The 20,520-nt window shown below is 45.4% G+C and overlaps 1 protein-coding gene and 1 long non-coding RNA gene across 2 annotated transcripts in view; one reads left to right on the top strand and one right to left on the bottom strand.

The window, feature by feature from the left end:
• Positions 1–20,520, top strand: part of syne2b (spectrin repeat containing, nuclear envelope 2b) — a 111,570-nt gene that overhangs the window by 58,900 nt on the left and 32,150 nt on the right. Inside the window, exons 71-100 of the mRNA XM_030443159.1 lie at positions 120–296; positions 394–531; positions 642–827; positions 944–1,057; positions 1,197–1,349; positions 1,438–1,554; positions 1,684–1,821; positions 3,494–3,628; positions 4,207–4,284; positions 5,606–5,704; positions 9,728–9,910; positions 12,279–12,512; positions 13,575–13,697; positions 13,895–14,004; positions 14,381–14,492; positions 14,690–14,824; positions 15,038–15,196; positions 15,383–15,577; positions 15,791–15,895; positions 16,232–16,351; positions 16,440–16,640; positions 16,731–16,904; positions 17,035–17,166; positions 18,049–18,242; positions 18,346–18,484; positions 18,570–18,800; positions 19,410–19,562; positions 19,697–19,873; positions 19,975–20,130; positions 20,242–20,385. Of these exons, the coding sequence (XP_030299019.1) occupies positions 120–296; positions 394–531; positions 642–827; positions 944–1,057; positions 1,197–1,349; positions 1,438–1,554; positions 1,684–1,821; positions 3,494–3,628; positions 4,207–4,284; positions 5,606–5,704; positions 9,728–9,910; positions 12,279–12,512; positions 13,575–13,697; positions 13,895–14,004; positions 14,381–14,492; positions 14,690–14,824; positions 15,038–15,196; positions 15,383–15,577; positions 15,791–15,895; positions 16,232–16,351; positions 16,440–16,640; positions 16,731–16,904; positions 17,035–17,166; positions 18,049–18,242; positions 18,346–18,484; positions 18,570–18,800; positions 19,410–19,562; positions 19,697–19,873; positions 19,975–20,130; positions 20,242–20,385 (4,512 nt within the window). The remainder of the gene's footprint in view (positions 1–119; positions 297–393; positions 532–641; positions 828–943; positions 1,058–1,196; positions 1,350–1,437; positions 1,555–1,683; positions 1,822–3,493; positions 3,629–4,206; positions 4,285–5,605; positions 5,705–9,727; positions 9,911–12,278; positions 12,513–13,574; positions 13,698–13,894; positions 14,005–14,380; positions 14,493–14,689; positions 14,825–15,037; positions 15,197–15,382; positions 15,578–15,790; positions 15,896–16,231; positions 16,352–16,439; positions 16,641–16,730; positions 16,905–17,034; positions 17,167–18,048; positions 18,243–18,345; positions 18,485–18,569; positions 18,801–19,409; positions 19,563–19,696; positions 19,874–19,974; positions 20,131–20,241; positions 20,386–20,520) is intronic.
• Positions 14,223–16,441, bottom strand: LOC115597335 (uncharacterized). Its single transcript, XR_003987071.1, has 2 exons — positions 16,112–16,441; positions 14,223–15,550 (listed from the first exon to the last, which is right to left on the bottom strand). It is a non-coding gene; the product is annotated as an uncharacterized LOC115597335 (long non-coding RNA).

Below are 20,520 nucleotides of genomic sequence, written 5' to 3'. Positions count from 1 at the left end.
GTTATTTTAAAGTTATATTTAATTGGTTTCTGTCATAACTTACGATGTCATGACTGAATGAATCATAAAATAATTACGTGTGTGCGTGTGTGTGTGTGTGTGTGTGTGTGTGTGCTCAGCGTGTGTGGGACGAGCTGGACGTGTGGCACTCGTGTCTCGCGGCGCTGGAAGTGGCCATGCAGGACTTGGAGAACCCGGAGGAGGCGCTGAGCCTCACTGAGAGACTGGTGGAGGTGCAGCAGCTTCACTCACAGCTGGCCAAGCAGGCGGAGCAGAGGACCACCGTCATCAGCAAGGTCAGAACGACTTCCTGTCCCTTCAGTCCTCCTTTCACGTCTGGTTTGGTTTCCTGATTAGGATTTTAAACTACATCTTGTTTGTGTTTCTGCTCAGATTCAAACGTGGCTTCAGGAGCATCAGGAGATGATCAAAAGCTCTAAAAGCTGGAGGAATGAGGCTGAGTCGTGGCTCGCCGCCCCCTGTACCTACACCACGGCCAAATGTCTGAGCAGTCACGTTCAGGCTCTGCAGGTCGGTACACTGAGCTGTGCTCTGTCCTTCTCTTAATGCCGCACTTACTGTAATTCTCTCTTCTTGATGGATCTTCACTGACAAAGATTGTCGTCTGTCTTGTGTTGCAGACGGTGCTGGATGACTCGGCACAGATCCGGTCCACCCTGCAGGGCTTCAGCTCGGTCCTGGAGGAAATGTCGCAGGTGTGCGACACCACAGCGCTCCAGGAACAGCTGATCGAAGCCGATCACCAGGTGGCCGACGTGCAAGACGGGTTCACTGCTCCTCTGTCTCAGCTGGAGCACGCTGCAGCTGTGAGTCTCCACAGATGTTGTTATCTTTCTGTTAACTTGCCTCTCTTTACCAAACTATCTGTTGCTGCTTCAGCTGCTTGTGTTTTGTAAGTATTGATGGATCTTTTGCTTTCTAGGAGGTGGAAGCCATCGAGAGTGAGGTCAGGCGGATGGAGAGTGACGTGACTGAGATCAGGACCTTGTTATCGTCTCCAGAGACTTTACCCAGCCCCAGAGAAGAAGGCCTCAAGGTGAGACGGAAGAGTGAAGTGGTTTCATTTGATATCAACATGGTGTGATCTTCAGGATAAGAAAAGACCAAAATCTACAAATGCTAAATGGTGGTTTGTTTTGAAGGATCAGTTTTTCTGAATGTCGTTATGTCTGCAGACTGTTGAGCAGAAGATCCAGTCCATGAGGAGAACTGTAGCGGAGATCCAGAAGTGTAAACCAGGTCTTTGTCTTCCGGACAAAGCTGAAGAGACTCTGACTGTCTTTACTGTCGTGGACCAGCTCCAGACTCTGCTGCTGGAACTGGAGAAGGTCAGTATGCATCAGTTGATCAGTGAGTCAGTCCTAGAAGTTCACTGAACCTCTGAACTGTACTGAACCTTTTGTTTTCATCTTGTAGAAGGTCCCTGCTCTGTTCATCCAGCAGCCTCCGACTCCGGTCCAAACCAAAGCTCCGTCAGTTCAGCAGGCGTCCTCTCAGCCTCAACTCCTGAAATCCACCTCAGTGGAGGCTGAGGTGAGTTATTTGTCTCATCCAACATTTAAAAAGAAAAATCGGCTTCTATAGAGCCAAGATTCACTGCAGTCCCACAGCTATCATAAAGGATGTATGTGATAAGAAATTGTACTTTGTGCTGCTTCCCAGAAGTCCGACACGGAGCAGGGCCAAATCAGAATCGCCCGTGTTGAAGCGGACGTACTGAGGAGATCCGGAGCCAAGCTGCTGACTGTGGAGCAGTCCACACCTGAACAGAGGAAGTCCTGGACACCTGACAGCGCTCAGGTAAGGAGGCCGGAGAGCCATCGTGCTGGTTCTGAACACTAAAAGAAGCACCAACACTAATGAACATATGTGTTCAGTCTTCAGTGATGTGCCACCACAGCCTGTTTGTTCTTACTGTTATTATAAACTACACGAAATTAACAGCACTTTATGATAAAACTTGTGTTTTGAATATCAAATATTCACCTGTAGCCTTGAAATGTGACTCTTGGGGTCTGAGAAGAGGAAGTGGAGAGGACGGTACTAACATTCCTGCTTTCCCCGTTCTGTGTTACGTGTTTTTAACAAAGTGATTTAACATATTCCAAATGTTGTGTGTTTCCCTGCATGCTTTAAACTCCTACATTTGTTTCAATTGGAAGTTTTTATGAATTCTTTTCATACTGTTAAAAGTGCAGTGGGACATGAAGCTAAAGTTTGTGGTTTGCCGTGAAGTCTCCAATGTCTGACAGTAACAGAAATGTTCCGAGGTAAACTCTTAGAGATCTATAAGCAACATATTCTACCATAAAAAGAAGACTTGATTTCACTGGGCACGTCTCTGTTTTGTCCTCCACCAGCTTCAAATCCTGCTGGGGATCAATAGCAGCTGGTCATGCCTGCCTGATACTGTTGACGTGCACAGATTTGGTTTATTTTGTCATTTTTCCTTGACATTTGTGCTTCTACGACGAGTGACTAGGCTACGAAGTTACATTTTTTCTTTGTTTGTATGTTTTAAAAGAGTTTTTTTAATGTTAATTCTGACTGTGTGTTGTGTGTTGTGTCGGGTGTTTTACTTTGAAAATCTACTAGATGCTCTATGCATTGTCGCGGCTTCTGTCAAGAACTCGGTGCACATTCTTGGCTGGGTTGAGCGTCGGCGTGCCTGGTGGAACCACAAACGTTGTTTGGAACAGCCATTAAAATCTCTGGCAGCCGTTTCATAGATGTGTCCTGTAGGATCTGGTGCCCTGACAAACAGCCCCACACCATTATCCAGCCAGCCTTTAAAGTAGGAAGTATTCATTCAGGTAGGTAGTGTAAACTTGGTATCCGCCGAACCCAGAATCGTCCATCAGACTGCCAGATAGTGAGGCGCTATTCATCACATTTCCACTTCTCTGGAGTCCAGTTGTTGCGTGCTTCACTCCAGCTGATGCTGCTCAGCCATAGAAACCCATTTCATGAAGCTCCCGGGTCATAGTTCATGTGCTGATGTCGCTTCCAGATACAGTTTAGAAGTGTGCAGTGAGTGATAGTGAGATGATCGGGTTTTATTGGCCCCGCTCTGTGAGTTTGCCAGTTTACCACTTCGTGGTTGAGTTGTTGTTGCTCCGGGCACTTCAGCTTCACAATATCACTTACAGTCGACCGGGGCAGATCTAATTGAGCAGAAATTTCACAAACTGACTAAGGTGATATCCTCTGACAGTGAAACACTTGACGTTACTAAACTCTTGATGAGACATTCTGAATCCTAAATGTTTGTCTGTGGAGACTTCATGGCTGTCTGCTGAATTATACTGTATGTACCTTTTAGCAATGAGTGTGGCTGAAACACCTGAACTCCAAAAAGTAAACAACAGCAGTCGTTAGCGAATCAGCTTACAGCTCAGTGTCCCAGATGCACTTTTGCTCAACCCCCCCACCCCACTGTGTGACTCTGCACATGAGCGTGTTTCCGTGTCAGCAGCGGGAGCATCAAGGCGTGCTCCAGGCTGAAGAAGCCGCAGAGAAAAAAGGGAATGAGGAGCACAGAATGGAAGAAGGTGGAGGAGGTGTTTTTTGGTGGCTCTGGGATACTTTCCTGGGCTCTTCTCCAGAGGTAACAATGATCGAGAGCTGCCGTGGAAGAATCTGTCATCCATTTTCTTTATCTGTCCACCCTCTCTTTCCCCTTCTTCTTCCCCTTAGAGATCCTTGTGACCCAAGTTCAGCTACTCACAGTGTAGTGGGAGGTGTTCACCACCAAATACACCTAAAACTTGATCTTGTTCAGATTCAATTGATGAAACTACTCGTCTATAATCTTACCTTTTTGACTTGGGTCACTCTGCTCTCCACATCCCTGCTGGCAATGAACTCCTCAGCTCTACTACCATCTCCCTACTCAAGATTTCAGCTGCTTGTTGCTTCCAACCGTTCCCCGATCCTTAATACATCTCTTCAGTCAATATCCATGTGTTCCACTTCAACCTCCCTGCACATCTGTTTCTGGATTTTGTTGTTATTCCTCTAGAGGGCAGTATTGAACAGTACCTTGTGTTTGACAGCTACCATAGACGACTCAATTCTGTTAAGTCATTAAAGGTTAACAACAGCGTTCTCTCTGAAAACCATTTAGCATTCTGCTTTGGTTGTGTGTATATTGACTGTTTTAATATTTGGCATTGTTGATGTTAGGAACCCATGGTGACTGTCCCATTAGAGACCGAGGCTGCCAGTGGTCAAAGCACTGAACAGACTGGAGAAGAGAAACCGGTGAGTCAACTCTCAACACTGTCAGACACCATCACTGGCTCTGGTCGAATCAAAAGACTAAAACCAACAATGAATTGATCCTACTAACAAGTGTCCAAATCCTGATATATCCATTTTTCTATGCAGCATTTAAAAACATTCAACAACATTCACATACTATAGTTTATTTATACAAAAATAAATGCTGTTGTATTGGAGTAAATGCTTAAACTGGTGGGTATCTGTTCAGGAAATAATTTAAACATTTTTAAAAATGCAAGATATTCACAGATCAGCCACAACGTTGAAAAGACAAGTAGGTGAAATGAATAACGTTGATCATTTTGTTCATATTCTGCTGGGAAACGTTGGCGCCGTGCATTCACTGGTTGCCACTTGACATGCACCACCCATCCAAACACGTCTTTGTGGCCTGATGGTTGTGGCCATCCACAAAAACTGCTTAGGAATTGCTTAAAGAATGGTTCCCTCAATTTCCCTTAATCCCAACCACTCAAGCATCCAGGGAGGTCAAACCGTTGGGTTCGGTTCAGGATCTCTGGGGGTGTCCTGTGGTGTCTTGCATCAGGGCACTGACAGCAGATCTTTTGAGTCATCTGAGTGCGTTGCATGATGGGCCTCCGTATGGATCGGACTTATATGGATGGCAGGTACCACAGGTGCTTGATCAAATTTGAGTTCTTTGGAATTCGGAGGCCATTGGGGAGTGCTGCGGCATTCGGGTGTGTACTTGGTTTGCAGCATTGTTCGGTTGGGTGGTGCGTGTAAAGTGGCGTCAACATGAGTGCCAGGACCCAAACTTTCCCATCAGAACATCACGTTGTAATGAGATGCTAAACGTTATTTGTTTAACCTGTCAGTTCTTTTAATGTTGCAGCTGTATATCTGATATCTTTTACCAAGTTTTAAGATTTACGTAGAACCAGGAGCAGGCTTGGACCACAGGCAGGGATGGAAATCAGATAATACACATTGTTGGTTTTAGTCTTAACATTGGATTTTTTGACAATAACAAAGATATAGAAAATCAGTAGGCTTAACTTTCATGTGTTTATTTATTATATTGTTGGTGCCAGCTTTCACATTCATGGTAAATCCTGTAATAAGACTTGAAAACTGTCAGTGACAGCCAATGAATTTGTTTTACGATACAGCAGATAACACAAATATGTGAATAACAGTATGATTTATAATTCCGTAACAGAGTGTATCAGTTAACTGTGTGTTTCCTTATCTGTCATAGTAACCCTGTACGCTAAATGATCAGTGTATTTAACGGACTGACCTGACTGATCTTCTAACCCTGCTCATGTTTCTTCAGGATGTTGAGGGCCCCACTGACACCACAGAAGCAAGTTCATCTGAAGCTTTATCAAAACCGCTGGGCACTGTCAGAACTCAGTCCCTGCCTCAGAGCATGGTAAACACTGCCTCCACCGTAAAATTCTCCAAATCCGACCCTGGAGCCCAGCAGAAATGTGTAGTCTCCTAGATCTAGAACTTCTCACTTCTTCTTGATCTCAGCATCGAATTTTCCAGCTTTGTCTAGAGCCATGTTCTGAAGGAAGCATGCTTGTTCATTCAGTCATATCTTCTTCTAGGAAACCAAAACCCTTGATTTTTTTCTTGAAGGTGAATGTTTTCACCACAGAGCCTTAGAACTTCAGAAAAAAATCTAGAAAACCAAGTTCTTTTAACTTCTTCTAGATCCAACAGCAGAACATAATAGCCACCTAGAAACAAGGGTTGTTCTTGAGTGGCCATATCTGTCTCTGTGAAACTCCCTGTGCCTTCTAGAGTCAAGCCTAGATGTCAAGACTATCTAAAATCTTCTTGAACAACCCCTAGAGTGCCCAAGTTCTTGTAGATCAACTCTATAGCGTCTAGATCTACAGATCTAGAGCTCCCTGTGTCTTGTAGTGCCAACTGTAGAGCTCTGCTACAATCAGACCTCAGGAAACATCTTCTTGAACTAAATCTAGAACATCAATTTCATCTAGAACCGGTGTTAGATCTCCCAAATTCTTGTAGATCCAAATGTAAAACTTCCAAGTTTTCTCAAGAATCCAGCCTTAGTTTACTTACCAGAACCTCAGAAATCTGCTGGAGCAAAACCTAGAACGCCAATTTCTTCTACACCCAATTCTAGAACGCCCTATTTTTTGTTCTAGTTCCAACCATAGAACGGCATGTCTCCTAAAAACAAGGCTTCTTCTAGAGCTTTTTTTCTTGATTCAACCTTGGACCATTCTGGAGCTCCCTTTGCCAAACCTCAGAACTCATCAGATCTCATCCTTCTTGTAGTCCTCTCTAGAATCTGGACTTAATTTCAAGTCTTCTTTTAGAATCTTGTAGCACAAGACCGGGAACTTGCTTCACACTTTTTCCTAAACCCATTTTGTCCTGAACCAAACTCAGATTTCTTACCTCCTTGTAGAACCAAAACCTAAGACACTAATTTTCCTAGAACCGAGTCTAGATCACCTAAAATTTTCTTGCCTAGACCGTAAGGTTCTTCTAGAAATGTCTCAACCTTCAGTGCATTTACATGGCAGAGAATTCCAGATATTGGCTTCCAACAGTTCAGAGCTGTGGACATTTTGTTTACATTAGATATTTTAATCCTTTATCAGTGTTTTTTTCTGCATTATGACGAAACAAAATAGAGGAAAAGACTGAGTGATGTGTGCCAAAGATGTAGTTTTTCCAAGTTTATATGTGTGTTTACATGAAGGACTACTGAGCTCGCCCATCCTCAGAGTAATTCTGCCGAGTCACTGACAAGCGGTCACCACTGACGTGTGGTAAAAGACGACGCAGCACATTATTTGCAACTATGTGAGAAGTGGTTGTCAGGGTGACGGTTAATATTTTACCAAAAACTGAGAGCAGACTGATAGTATTCAGCATGTGGGGTGGACAGTTTTTAACAGTCTGTAATAAGCTTCTGCATGGACCTTAATTGTGATGGTTAATATGTTTTTATATTAAAAAAAAGCTGAAACAAAGTGTACTAATAGACATATTTTGTGAATGATGTTTTATAATGTATCATATAGGGACTGGTGGTTTAAAATAGTTTACAATTATCAGCCTTTCATTTATCAGCTGAGCTCGTTTGCCAGCAAATGCAGATCTGTTGAAATAAACTCTTGTCTGCTTGCTTATATGCATCTGCTATTTGTATTTCCACAAGTTGAACATTGATAATTGATTGGTTTTGTACAGAGTTGATTGATTAACTGAGTAATTAGTACTTCAATTAATTGCTCAGTCACTGCCGGGCAGCAGGAGAGAGTATTGGAGAAAGATGACCTTTTCCCTTTTCTACAATGACTGTTGGCCATGAAAATGCACTGGTTTGACATGATTACTGATTAACACGCTGCTGCTGGCAGGTGAAAACCACATAACTCCAAATGTAGTTTAAGGATTGTACTCTAATGGTCCAAAAAGGCTCATTTTTCATTTCAGCAAGTTATCAAGCTCAATTTAAAAACAGTAAAAACACCAAAGAAGCTGCCAAATTTGGAGATTGAAGGTTTTCCCCTGTAAGCAGTGGTACTGAGATGTCTTAAATTACATGGCATGTGCTGTACTTGTACCTTGTTCCACTTGTTTCTTTCCATTCTGTCTACATATCCAAACGAGAGCACAAATACAAATAAACCCACATCAGTGATCCACTCCTCCGTCTCTCTTTCTCTGTGTCAGGAGCTCACACACTGATACACAAGAGACACGCAATCACTTTTGACTTTAGAGCCGTAAGATCAGAAAACGGTGAGATGGACAGCAGTCGATTCAGTGGGGACGTCTCGAAAACCAAGTTCTGCCAACATCTGGAGAAGTTCTGGTAAAATATAGAAGTCCTCTAGAAACAGCAGCAACCACAGACACGACACATGCATACGCAGCTTCTTAACCACAGTGCAGCATCAGCGGAAAAAAAGCCAGAAACCAACTGGTTCCAGCATGAAACACGAACAAAAGCACCGTCCTCCTCCTAACCCTCTAACTGTGCAGGAGTCTTGGGTCTGGTTGCATAGAAATAACTCACTGATGGACTGAATTGACACAACTGGAGTTCAGCAGCACCAAGACTCCAAGAGTCAGCCAATGTGACCGCTAGCTGCACAGCTAACTGAGCTAACTAGATAATAGCTGAGTTGGCGGCAGTTAGCAGTTCTCTGGTGGTACGCCCTATTCCTATTTGTATAAAGTATTAAATGCCACATGGCTGATTCTTACTGATGCACCTTCATAGTATTTTATGCACATTTTGCATTTATATTTGTGAATGTATATTCACACAGAGCATCAGGAGGAGCAGATTTACAACAATGTTTTCATAAATGTGCAGATTATTTTACCTGAAATCTAATTTCTTCTTCTGAAATAGACATTCAGTCGCTTAAATTCAGTTATTTATACTCAAATTAATAATCCGTGTGCTTGAATAACAAAATTGTCCAGTTTATATATTTAACTTCGACTGAGATAAATACATAAACTCCAAGTCTTGACTGTTTAACCGCACTTTGTATTATCTGTATTGATGTTTCGCCGCCCTACTTAACAAAGAAGGGAGCGGCCAGATTATTCTCAGAGCAGGATTTACTGTTTCACATGCACAAGTTATTCATTTGAAGGAGCAATTAAAGCAACTGAACAGAACAAGAGACTAAAAATAAACTTCCTCATAAAGGTTGTCTCAGAAAAACTCTCTCTGAACAAACAGACGGCTCTTTATATTCACATTAGCCTAAAGTGACTTCACAGTCTTGTGAGCGGTCGAGTCGAGTGATTAACGCTGACGTTCAGAGCAGGTTTATTGACTCTTGGTGTTCCCCTCCTGTTAAAGCTGCGTCAGATCCTCAGTCGGTTGCTGGCTGCTGTCATTTGATGCGTCGTGAGTTTGAACATGCACGGTGCAAAAAGCTCATAATTCAGTCTGCAAAAGAGAAAACAAGAGAAGAAAAAGAGGAGCACTAGATGAGGCTGTGGTGAAACAAGCGGTCAGATGAAGTGTTTGTGTTTACTGCTCACTCAGCTCCACCCCTGCTGCAGCCCGAGGCCTCTTTTCTTTCTTCTCTTTCTCTCTGTCACTCTCTCTCGCTCTTCCTGTGATAAAGAGTCGCTGTCACTGGAGCCCTGCCACCGCTCCAGGAAGTGGTTTCCTGCCACAGGTGGGTGGAGCAGAGAGGGAAAAGAAAGAGGAGAGAGTGTGAGAGCGAAGGGAGAAGAGAAAGAGAGATAACCAGGCAGGGGAAGAGGCTGGAAGTGTGAGAAGGAGAATCTGTTTAAATATTAGAGCTACAACCGGTTCAGGTAGAGTTACAGCTACAGTGACAGCTCAGCTCCCTCCTCCCGCCCTCCATGCTCTGTATCTGTGACCCTGGAGCACAGAGGTTCAGCCGGGTGTGTTGTGTTTGTGTCCCAGGCCCGGGAGGAGCCTCGCTCAGCTGGGTCCCGGCCCAGTGAAGGTGTCCTCCATGTGTGCCTGGAGAGAGTCGGCCAGCTGGAGCTGTGGCTGCAGAAAGCCCAGAGGAGCCTGGTAGCTGCCGGAGCTGCCGGTTCAGAGACCATGCAGGACGGCGTGGAGCAGCAACTGCTCACCTGCCAGGTAAGCTCCGCCCACCAGGGGGACGAGGTCACGCCCAGGAGCTTCAGCTCGTATCTGCAGTGAGTTAAAACCAGGCCAAGTCAGGTCAAAGAGTGAATGTCTGTAGATAACGAGGTTGCATTTAACTTTCGTTTCAACAACATTTTAATGACTTCTTTTGTTCCAGTTAAAGATATAATATGCAACATTTCTGCATCAATATGTCTTCAAAGTGAGGACAACCTTTTTAAATAATGTTGTTGAGTTGCGTACCTAAATTATCCTTCACGCTCCAGTGAAAACTTCTCACCTCTGCATAGATTTCAGCCAACATAGATTTATTTAAAAGACCTTGAAAATGTTGATGATGTCACGTGTCAAGAGGCCTCAAGACACAAGATTAAAATCTTACTGATGTCACTCAGGTAGAAATGTTCACACAAAGTAATATTTAGTCCTGTTCGCTCAATCTCTGACTTTCCTTCAAACTTAAAGCGACACCAGACGAGATAAAACGCACTGTTGCCTTGGGTGAAACTAGGATTTCTCTGGGTTTGAACTTTTTTGGAAAGGTTTAAGATAATTAAACATGCACAGCGCTTGCTTTATCTTTTCTTTTGTGGTGCTCAGACTCAAATCCTCCCAAATAATCTAATTCCAGAGAAAAAGAGTCATTCCAGCACACACTGTTCATCTCTTCACTGATACATTTATTTAAAATATTATCGTATGAAGCTGTCTCTTTACCGACTGTGTCTACATATTTCTGGCCATTTATTAAATCTCCTATTCCCAAGATAGCAGCAACTAATATCTAGGACGTGTCAATGAAAGACAAACAAAGCAAAGGTGAGTTTTAATTACAGAAACACTCATTCAGAGTCGAGTTAGGAACCGAGAAGTTAAACTAGTTTTACAGCCTGATGATAATCTTCTTCTGTTGTGTCTGTGAGAAACAAGCAGCTGAGAGCAGAAGCAGTCAGAGGTCGCTGCTCTAGTCATCCGACCTCACAGACGTGTCGGGTTGCACGGCGTCACTCAGAGAATTTGACACTTTTCCAACTTCTTGCGGCTTAATTAAGATCTTAAAACATGTTCTGGCATCTGAGAGGTTCAGATTCCTTCCGAGGATGTTTTTATTTCTGTCTCAGATTATGTAAGATGTTCACACGTCTGACTCTGTTCAGTCAAAGTTCATCAGCGAGGACAGTCAGTTAAAGTTGAACACAGTCATGTTCAGTGTCTGGCAGCTCATCCAACAACAATAATAAGTCCTGGAATAGATTAATAATGATATTTAACACGATATATTTACTCAACAATCTCAAAAATAGTGTTTTGCTTTTTGTCCTGCCAGCCAAATACTTTTAGAACTGACTTTACTTAAAGAAAATGTGTCTTCATTTGAATAAAGTCGATTTTTTATTCGTGTGTCAGCAAAATTTAAACACTAAACTACATCATAAACCGCTGCTCTGTGTTAGTGTGACTTCCTTGTTGTCAGGTGAGTCTCAGTGAGCAGAGTTCATTAACGTCACCTGTTCTGATTTTATGACCTCTACAGTTTCCTTCGAGTCTCTAACGGTCAGACGGCTCAGTGAACATTAACTCAAAGCACCCTTCTTTCAATATCAAACATTTTTAATACATCTGCTAAATGCCCTTAAACGTAAATACCTTTAAAAGTAATACTTTTCTGAAATCACTCTCTCCTTTTTTAAATATTTAGTTAATTATCAGCCTCTCTCTCTGTCTGTCTGTCTGTCTGTCTGTCTGTCTGTGTGTCTGTCTGTCTGTGTGGTCGTTAGCAGGACAAAGTTTAACAAACAGCACGTCGGTCGTTGTATTTGTATTTGCATTGAGGGCGCAGCGTGGCCGCAGAGGTGGCGACCAAACAACACAGATCAGGACGTCAGAAATCAAATGTTGTTGGTTTAAACTCGGCTCAGAGCGCCCTGACGACAGAACAAACACATGAAAACAGGCTGCAGGAGACGGCCGACGCACTGCTAGTCTCATACCAGTTTCTGTTGGATATTTACAAAACGTCGTATAGTAGTTTCCAGCCCTCACAGCTTCATTCAAAGCTCCTGCAGGTATTTTCCTCCCCGCTGACCCTGAGAGTGTAACCGGAGCCTCCATTAAAGTTTCAGGAGATAAACTCAGTCACACGTCAGGTTTGAATGAAGCTTTGTGTGCAAACAAAAACACACTGATGAGATCACGTGTCTCATTCAAATCTGCTGGAGAGCCTCGATCACAGAGACGACTGAAACATTAAATATGAAGCTTTGTGCGGCTTTAACTGACCTCAGACGCGTTCACACAACAACTCTCAAACTAAAGCTGCTGCCCTGTGATTCACGTCTGTGTGTGTGTTCATGTTCAGGAGATGTTCCTGGAGATCGAGCAGAAGGTCGCCGGTCTGTCGGCTCTCGGCCTGGCAGCCGCCGCCGACCTGCAGCAGGATGAACTGGGAGCTGTGGCATCCCAGCAGGAAGCTGCCGAGCTGCTCTCATCCAAACTGGAGCTCCTGAAGGCCAACCTGGTCCGATTCCAGCAGCTGCTGCAGGACCGACAGGGAGAGGAGAGAGGCGTCACTCACAGAGAGCTTCAGGAACAGGTACGAACTGTCTGCACCTCCAGAGATTCAACGACACAGGAAACAATCAGTGTTAAAGATGTAGTCCAAAATAAACCTTCTGCTGCCTTATGGTCCACCTCAGCTCTCTGACTACTTTCTTTCTCATGAACTTGTATTTATTTCACAGAGTTAGAAGGTGTTTGTGCTGCAGACAGCAGATCAGACGCTCCACGTGGCGTAACGTCGCTCCCTGATAATTATTAACACGTTTGCAAATAAACCATTACAAACTCACGAGCACCTCGTTAGAGGTTTCCCACTCAGCGTGGAAGCAGCTCTGTTTAGTTTGACACATGTGAGTGTGATGCAGAGCTGTTTTCAAGTCTTTGAGGTAAAATTCACAAGTCTGATAAGAATATTACAGATAGAAAATGAAAGTCTGTCGAGTCTGAGTGCTGAGAACACGGCCTGTCTGGATCTGTGTCAGCAGTGTGTTACTGTCCCAGGTTGAACCAGCTCAGAAGTCTGTTTGTGATTAAGTCCAAGTGGCTTTGGTGGGAAAAGAAAACATGATATCTGAAGCAGTCACAATAACAAACTCCACTTTATGCACTGATGATGAAAACTACTGCAGCGAAGTCACAAGTGCTGTGTCTCAGTTCAGGGTCTGCATCCTCTGAAGGACTCGGCCTTTGCGGTCTTTGAAGGCGAGTCCTTCAGAGAGACCTTGTTAACCTCGTCAGCCGTTGTTAAATGTGACGGTCTAGCCTTTGGAGCATTTCCTGGTTGTGTCACCAGATGTTTTACCCTTACGTCACAATTTCAGCAGCCCAGGCCCGCGAGAAGTGACGATCTACGCCACTCGATGTCGCCATTTTCTCTACTTCTTTCTTCTTTTTCGGACGCGCAAAGAATCCTGGGATACGTGAGGTCACGAAGGATCGTAGCGGTGCATCCTCCAGAAACAGGGAAAAGAAGGAGCATCTGGAGGAGCCTTTGTGAGGCCTTCAAATGCTCCTCTGAAGGATGCAGACCCTGAATTGAGACACAGCAACTGACACCAATAAACCTTTTCATGTCTCTTCTTTGTCTCCGCCTCAGAAGTCCGTTCCTCAGCCAGAGCGCCACCTGGAGTCCAAGTTGAAGCGCAGCAGCAGCGTCCAGGAGATCTTCTCCTCACCGAGGAACAAACTCCTGCGGCAGAGCAGCCTGCAGCAGCAGAAGGTACCGGACTGACTGCTTCACTGCAGGGTCGTCAAACCCAGTCGAGCTTTATTAGACCATCAGAACTCCTCATCTATCCATGTGTTTCTTCCCATGAATTCAAGCATCTTACATGTTAGGAATCTATTACAGGAGTATGTTAAAGTTGTGCACGTTGTGTAGATGTAACTGTGTGTGTGTGTGTGTGTGTTGTTCAGGAGCTGGAGCAGCAGCTGACTGAGCAGAGAGGACTGACTCAGGCCATCGCCAGGCAGGGCAGCCGAGCTCGACTCCACAGCCAGGACTCAGAGGACCAGGTGTCACACAGGTAACGTACGGCATCACCACTCTGTTATTATATCACATTTTGTACATTTTAATATCACTGCATGTAAGATATATTACATTTTTATGGTAATGCAGTGCCTTTATTCAAATTCATCCATGAAGTCCTTCATAGTTTTGTGTTTTTATAACTCCTGATGAATCAAAATCAGTGAGTTAAATTGTGAGTATTACTTTCTTTAACAGAATAAGGCTAAAATAGAATAAAAAAGTAAGAAATGCCATTTACTGACACATGTTAGCCTCATTTATTTTCCAATTTCCAGAGAGAAACCGACACTAAGTTTAAAAGTATACCTCCAAGAAAGAGGGAAAGAAAGAAAGATGGAGTTAATTTTCAGCCTCTTGTCTCCCTGCAGGCGTCCTCCTGCTGAGCCTGATGTGGAGGCCGACTCTGCTCAGAGGAAGTGGGATCGCCTCCACAGTCGGCTGCTGAGAGCGGAGGAGAGCTGGCTGCGTCTTCCCTCCGAGGTAAGACCTTCATCGTGACAGCTGAAGAGCTTGATTATCACGCTTCAAATACAAGAGAGAAAATCGCTGTTCTCGCCGCGCTTGATTATCACCTTCTTTGAGCCGAAGGCACTTTGTTGTGTCTTCGGTGTGATGGGGACTCCTGCAGGGTTTGATGAAAGTTGTGTGTTTCTCTCTCTCTCTCTCTCTCTCTGAAGGTGACAGACTCATCTCTGAGGCGTAGTGATGGAACAGCAGGACGCATGATTGGCACACAAACCCTGAAAGAGCTCCAAACTCACATCAGCCACCTGAGAGAGCTGGGACACACGGCCGCCGAGAGCCGGGATCAGGTGCAGGCAGAATGTGTATGTTGGGAGATGTGACTCCTGGATAGCTGCTGGTCGTGTAGTCACGACCGGAAGTTCACGACCTGAAGAGGTGTCTCGTACCTCACCCTCTTCATCGTCTTCCTCCTGAGTCGTGTTGTTAAAAACAGGCATCATGAATCTGTGTCAACCTTCTCAGTCGTGGTGTTAATAGTTCGACTACCGTTCTGTCTCCAGGCGTCTCCTGTGGACGGCTCCCATCAGGCGCTGGACGAGGGTTTGTTTCATGTGCTGTACGGCGCGTCCCTGTCTCTGTCCTCCATCATCCCCCTGCTGGACTCACCTGTCGGGGTGACACACGAGGAAGAAGCACAGCTGAGGCTGCTGCAACTGCAGGTGTGACTCACCAACAAACACTAATCCACTGAGAGAGAAAGTTAAAAAATGTTTCAGCAGATAATTGTGGAAAAATGCAAATTATTAAGTTGGAACCAGATCAGATAGGAGACACTGCTGTTCATCAGATGTCACGATCCATCTCTCTTTACCCATCAGCCATTGTGTTTGGGGTTTCCTTTTCAGAGTCTGTCTGCAGAGCTGGCTACGCTTCGCAGTGAGCTGGCCTCTCAGGGGTCAAAGGTGAGCAGAGTGCTGGGGTCAGCGTGCGGTCAGCAGTGTGTGGATGACGTGTGCAGAGTGCTTCCTGTGGTTCTGACTGCACTGAGCAGCACCGAGAAGCAGATCCGAAACCTGCGGGAGGAGAATTCAAAGCAGCAGGTCAGATATCAGCGCTAACTCTGATTAACTGCACCAGTCAGCACGCGCTAATCCACCCTGAAATATTTAAATAATGTTTTTATCTTGACTGTATTATCTTTACTGTGTGAGTCGTCCTGTAACATCTACCTTAACATATTTATACAACCTAGAGTTTCTTCAAAATAAAACCCCTGTTGTCTAAAGAACCAGTGTCGTGTGTTTAACCCACAGATTCAACTAAATGAGTTGCATGCAGCCTTCACTTCTAACCAGACGACCGTTCGCCAAATACTTAATGAATTCAGTGGAACCACGCGCCTTAACGAACAACATCAGGTACTGTTTCCCCGGAGACGTTTCCCTTTAAGAAGCCGCTCATGATCAGAGCGATCAGAGCGAAACGCTGCAGAGATTCATCAGTTGACATGAAATAAATCGCCAACTAACTTCTTTGGACAATCTTAAAAAAGGTATTTCTTAAAGGTCAAGTGTTGTAGAAGGAGTGAAACAAGTACAGTACACAGTTTTATGAACAGGAATAGAAAATGTTACCCAACACTTGTACGCAACTTGAGGAACAGCCAGAAAAGTAAACGTGTTCAGACGAGTGCATTAAAATGCAGTCGCAAAGTTTTTCAACTGTCAAAGTGTGTGTGTGTGTTTTTCTTCCAGGCGGTGGTTCAGGTGCAGGAGTCTCTGCAGCAGCAGGTGCAGCAGGTGAGCTCCCTGCTGCAGGAGGCCGACAGACACAACCTGCCTGCTGCTGTCCTCCACCAGGCCACACAGCTGCAGGTGTGCTAGCTGCTGTATCTTTGTCACGTGCAGGGAAACTGCACGCAAACATGTTTAAATCTTGATATTGTCCGTCTCCTCCCTGCAGGGTGAGCTGGATGGTGCTCTGGGTGGAGTCCGGTCCCACGCTGATGATCTGAGGAGCAGCGTGGAGCTGCAGCAGCAGTACGAGCGGCTGGTCCTCAGCCTGCAGGAGCTGCTCGCTCTGGGCTCTGAACGTCTCACACAGCAGCCCGACTCAGAGCTCCACAGCAGAGCTCAGCTCCAGCAGCAGCTCAGCAGCCACACGGTCAGACAGGAAACACAGCTCACAGTCATTTGTGATGCATGTAATCAAGAAAATAACATTCTAATCATGACATTCTCTTCTTATTGTTAGAAGTTCTTCCAGTTCCTGAGCCAGCACTTTAAGATCCTGCAGTACCTGACCCAGAGAGTCCCAGAGAGCGCCCTCCAGAGGTGGGAGGGTGTAGTGACCGGCCTGCAGGGGGAGGTGGCCCGACTGCAGCAGCACGGACTGGAGAGAGGGATCAGGATGGAGGAGAAACTACAGGTAGTGCATGGAGTGCAGTTTATTTATCAAGAACAAATCAGGTGAAGTTACTCAAAACCATCAGGACTGAGAATTATCACTTACTAATAATCACAGAATAGTTCTTATAACATCTCTTCCTCTGCCTCAGATGTGGTCACAGTGGGAGCAGGACAGCACCTGGTCAGACTCCCTGCTAAAAGGCATCGAGACTTCATTTCCCAAGATGCACGAGAGGGGTGATTCTGAGGAGCAGATATCAGAGAAGCTCTCAGTCTACCAGGTAATCTTCTGTTAATACATGTGCTCTTTCTGACCGTCAGGGGATGATTCTGATTTACCCACCAGAGGACAGTGAGCGTGTTTTCCGTTGTTCCTTTCGGCTCATTTGGAGCCGGTTGGGTCGCGCTCCTCGCTCCCAGCACTCAAAAACCTAATTGGCTCAATTAAGTACAAGCAAAAGGGTTGTTTTCTGTAGGAGCACATGATGTTCCTCGGCTTTGATGTGAGTTATTAGCCGAGCGGAGACCTCCAAGTAGAATTCATTCTGGTTCATATTCCCTGTTGCTTTCTTGCAGGATTGGAAATCATCCTCATTTATCTGAAATTGAATTTAAAGACGAGGGACGAGAAACTCTCACAGACATTTTAAGACGTCTCACACTCGGCTTGTCACGCTCAGGCTTACATCACAGAACTCAAGATTCATTGACTGTATCAGCTTTGGAGATACATTGAGTTTAATGCTAATATTCAAGCTAATGTGCTGATTTATTATTATTAATAAAGACATGTTGATCCACTCATCAAACTCTCAGAAAGCAAATAGATGCAAACGTATTCCCAAGATGTCAAACTAGCCCTTTAGCATAATACTAGCATGCTATGCTAACGGATCCAGTCTTATGACGTTTATACTTAATATGTATGTTTACTTGTTTTTTTGCACATGCTCACCAGAATTAAATATCATTGCAAAAACTCATGTGAAGTTGCATGCGACACAAGCTCATGCTAAAGCTCGTAGCTCGTTGAAAATAAGTGCTAAATAAGAAAAAAACAAAACTAGCATCTGGGTTTCCCCCTTAAAGTTTAAAATTCAGATTAAAGTAAAAGGTTCAGATGTTGTGTCGGACAGTGTTTGACAGTTTTGTGCTTCTGACAGGAGCTGCGTGGCGTTCTGGAGGGGAACAAAGCGCGGTTCAGTCGGATGCTGGAGGCGGGGCTCTGGCTGCAGGAGGCGGGCTGTAGAGGAGTGGGTGTGGCCACCGGTCAGCTGGAGGCACGCTGGAGAGTCCTGCAGAAGAAGCTGGAGCACAAACGCACCAACGTAGACAGGAAGTGGAAGCTGAGGAGCAGGTGAGCCATGAGAACCACATTAAACTTTTAGTTTAGACTGCAGACGTTTCGACTTCTTTAAAATGTAGAAAATATTTTTTGTCTGTTTTCCACCAACAAACAGATTTCTTCATGACTCTGCTGTGCTGTCTGACTGGGTGGGCGGGGCCAGAGAGATGATTGACAGATGGAGTCAGCTCTCCGTCTCAGCCAATGAGGAGATGGATGTTGAACGGAGGCGGGACACCTACCTCCAGTTCGTGGTGAGAACTCCACTCATCTGACTCCCATCTTCATGAGAGTTCGTTGATTATTTATGAGAGAAGCTGAAAACATTTTCTTTTTCAGGCTTTGACCAAACATTTAGAGGCCAGATCTGGACTCAAGGTGGCCGTGATCGGTACTGCAGCTCAGCTGGTCCAGCTGAAGGAAGCAGATGGAGACTCTGAGAGGAGCCCAGAGGACAGCGAGGCTTCGGACTCAGATCCCTGCTCGGTCCACTACCAGCTCCGACAGATAGAGCTGGGCTGGTCCGGTCTGCTGGCTGACGTTCCTGTCGTCCAACAAGCTCTGCATAAGGTGAGCGGACTCCCTGTGAAGTGGAGTCGCTGTAATGCAGGATCACAAACATCCAGTTTTACTTCTACTGATGTGTTTCTAAAATGTCAAAGTTTCACCTGGATCCTCTCTTCCATGCCCACATGTACAGTACGGAGCAGTTTGGTATTTCAGAAACCAGCTTCAGTCTCTGTCATTAGTTTTAAACATCCCCACTGTGCAGCACAAAGCCGACAAGAGGACTCTTCACTCTGATTGGTGTGAAGCCATTCTCCCCTCCATCCGTCTGTCTGTCTGTCTGTCTGTCTGTGTGGATCTCCTCTTCCTCCTTTTTTCCTGCTCTTCTTCCTCAGTGCTCTCCTCCTGTCCCTCCTCTTCATCCCCTCTCATCTCCTCTTCGTCCTTCTGCTCTTGTTATTCTCCACCCTTCTTGTTTCTCCTCTGATTCTGAAAGTCTTTTCCCCTCTCAATCTTTTCCTCTTCGGGTTCAAATTCAGTTTAAAAGCTGACGTCAGATGCATTCACCTCGTAGGTCAAGAAAGACACAATTTAAAGTAAAGACGCCACAAGAAATCACGTGATTAAAAGTTACGTTTGTGGGAGTAAGTTTGTGATTTCTTGTCTCCTCAGCGATGGATGAAGACGCTGACCCAGCAGGGGGCGCTGCTGGAGCTGCAGGCCTGGCTGGAAGCTGCCGAGGCCCGACTGGAGGAGCATCACAGCAGAACCAACCGAACCTCCTCCAACCACAGTGAGCTGAGTCAGCTCCTGAAGTACTGCAAGGTGGAAAACGACTGAACAGTGGACTGAAATATATATTAAATGTTCTGCCAGCTGTCGTATGTTTTTAATTCAAGTTCTGGACCGGTGATCTTTGGGTTCTAGTAGATTTTTTTTACTTGCCTCTCTTCTCTCAGGAGTGTCAGACGGAGATGTCGGCCCATCAGGCCACACTGGATTATGTGCGTCAGCCGTTACATACGTGCAGTACTGAGGAGGAGCAGAGGAGGCGCTATGAACACACCCAGTTTGCAGAGGAGCAGGGTCGGGTGACCCATCAGTGGCTCAGTCTGCAGGAAACCCTCAGCTCTCAGGTCCGAACCTGTCGCCCACCTGAGTTTTCATATTCTGAAGTCCTCGGCCCTTCAGAAGTCACGTGTCTGACCTGCTGTTGCTGTTTTGTGGTGGTGTTCAGATCCAGCAGGTGGAGGAGGAGCTGAGGAGCAGGACGGAGCGGGAGGCCCGTCTGCAGCAGATCAGCAGCTGGATCACGGATCAAAACCTCTGGATGGACTCGGCTCAGACGCCCAGCAGCCGGACGGAGCTGCAGAGGAGCATCGACGCCTGCGAGGTCAGAGGTCGCATCCGAACTCTGGACCAAGCGACAAAACACAAAAAGCTCCACATGCCTTCTCAGCCGGCTCATTAAGGTTTTCATCTTCTTTTTCTGGCTGTGTCTCAGGATCTGGAGGGGAAGATCGGGCAGAAGTCTGCAGCTCTTCAGGAGGTGAGAGACAGACTCGATGATGGAGGAGGAAACAGCGGCTGTGATTTCATCTCTCAGACAGAAAACTGCATCCAGGCCTGTGCAGCTCTGAAACTACAGGTGAGCGACACAGAGGGAACATGTAGAAATGAAATGTTGACGTTCTTGTTGCTCGCTGTATGACCACCATCAACATCATTTACTAGAAGAAGCCGTCCCACCTTTATTTACCTGCTTGTCTTTGTCCTCCGTCTG

Source organism: Sparus aurata, chromosome 16 (assembly GCF_900880675.1).
Source record: "Sparus aurata chromosome 16, fSpaAur1.1, whole genome shotgun sequence".
NCBI classification, from domain to species: domain Eukaryota; kingdom Metazoa; phylum Chordata; class Actinopteri; order Spariformes; family Sparidae; genus Sparus; species Sparus aurata.
This window is presented reverse-complemented; position numbering and strand designations above follow the sequence as displayed.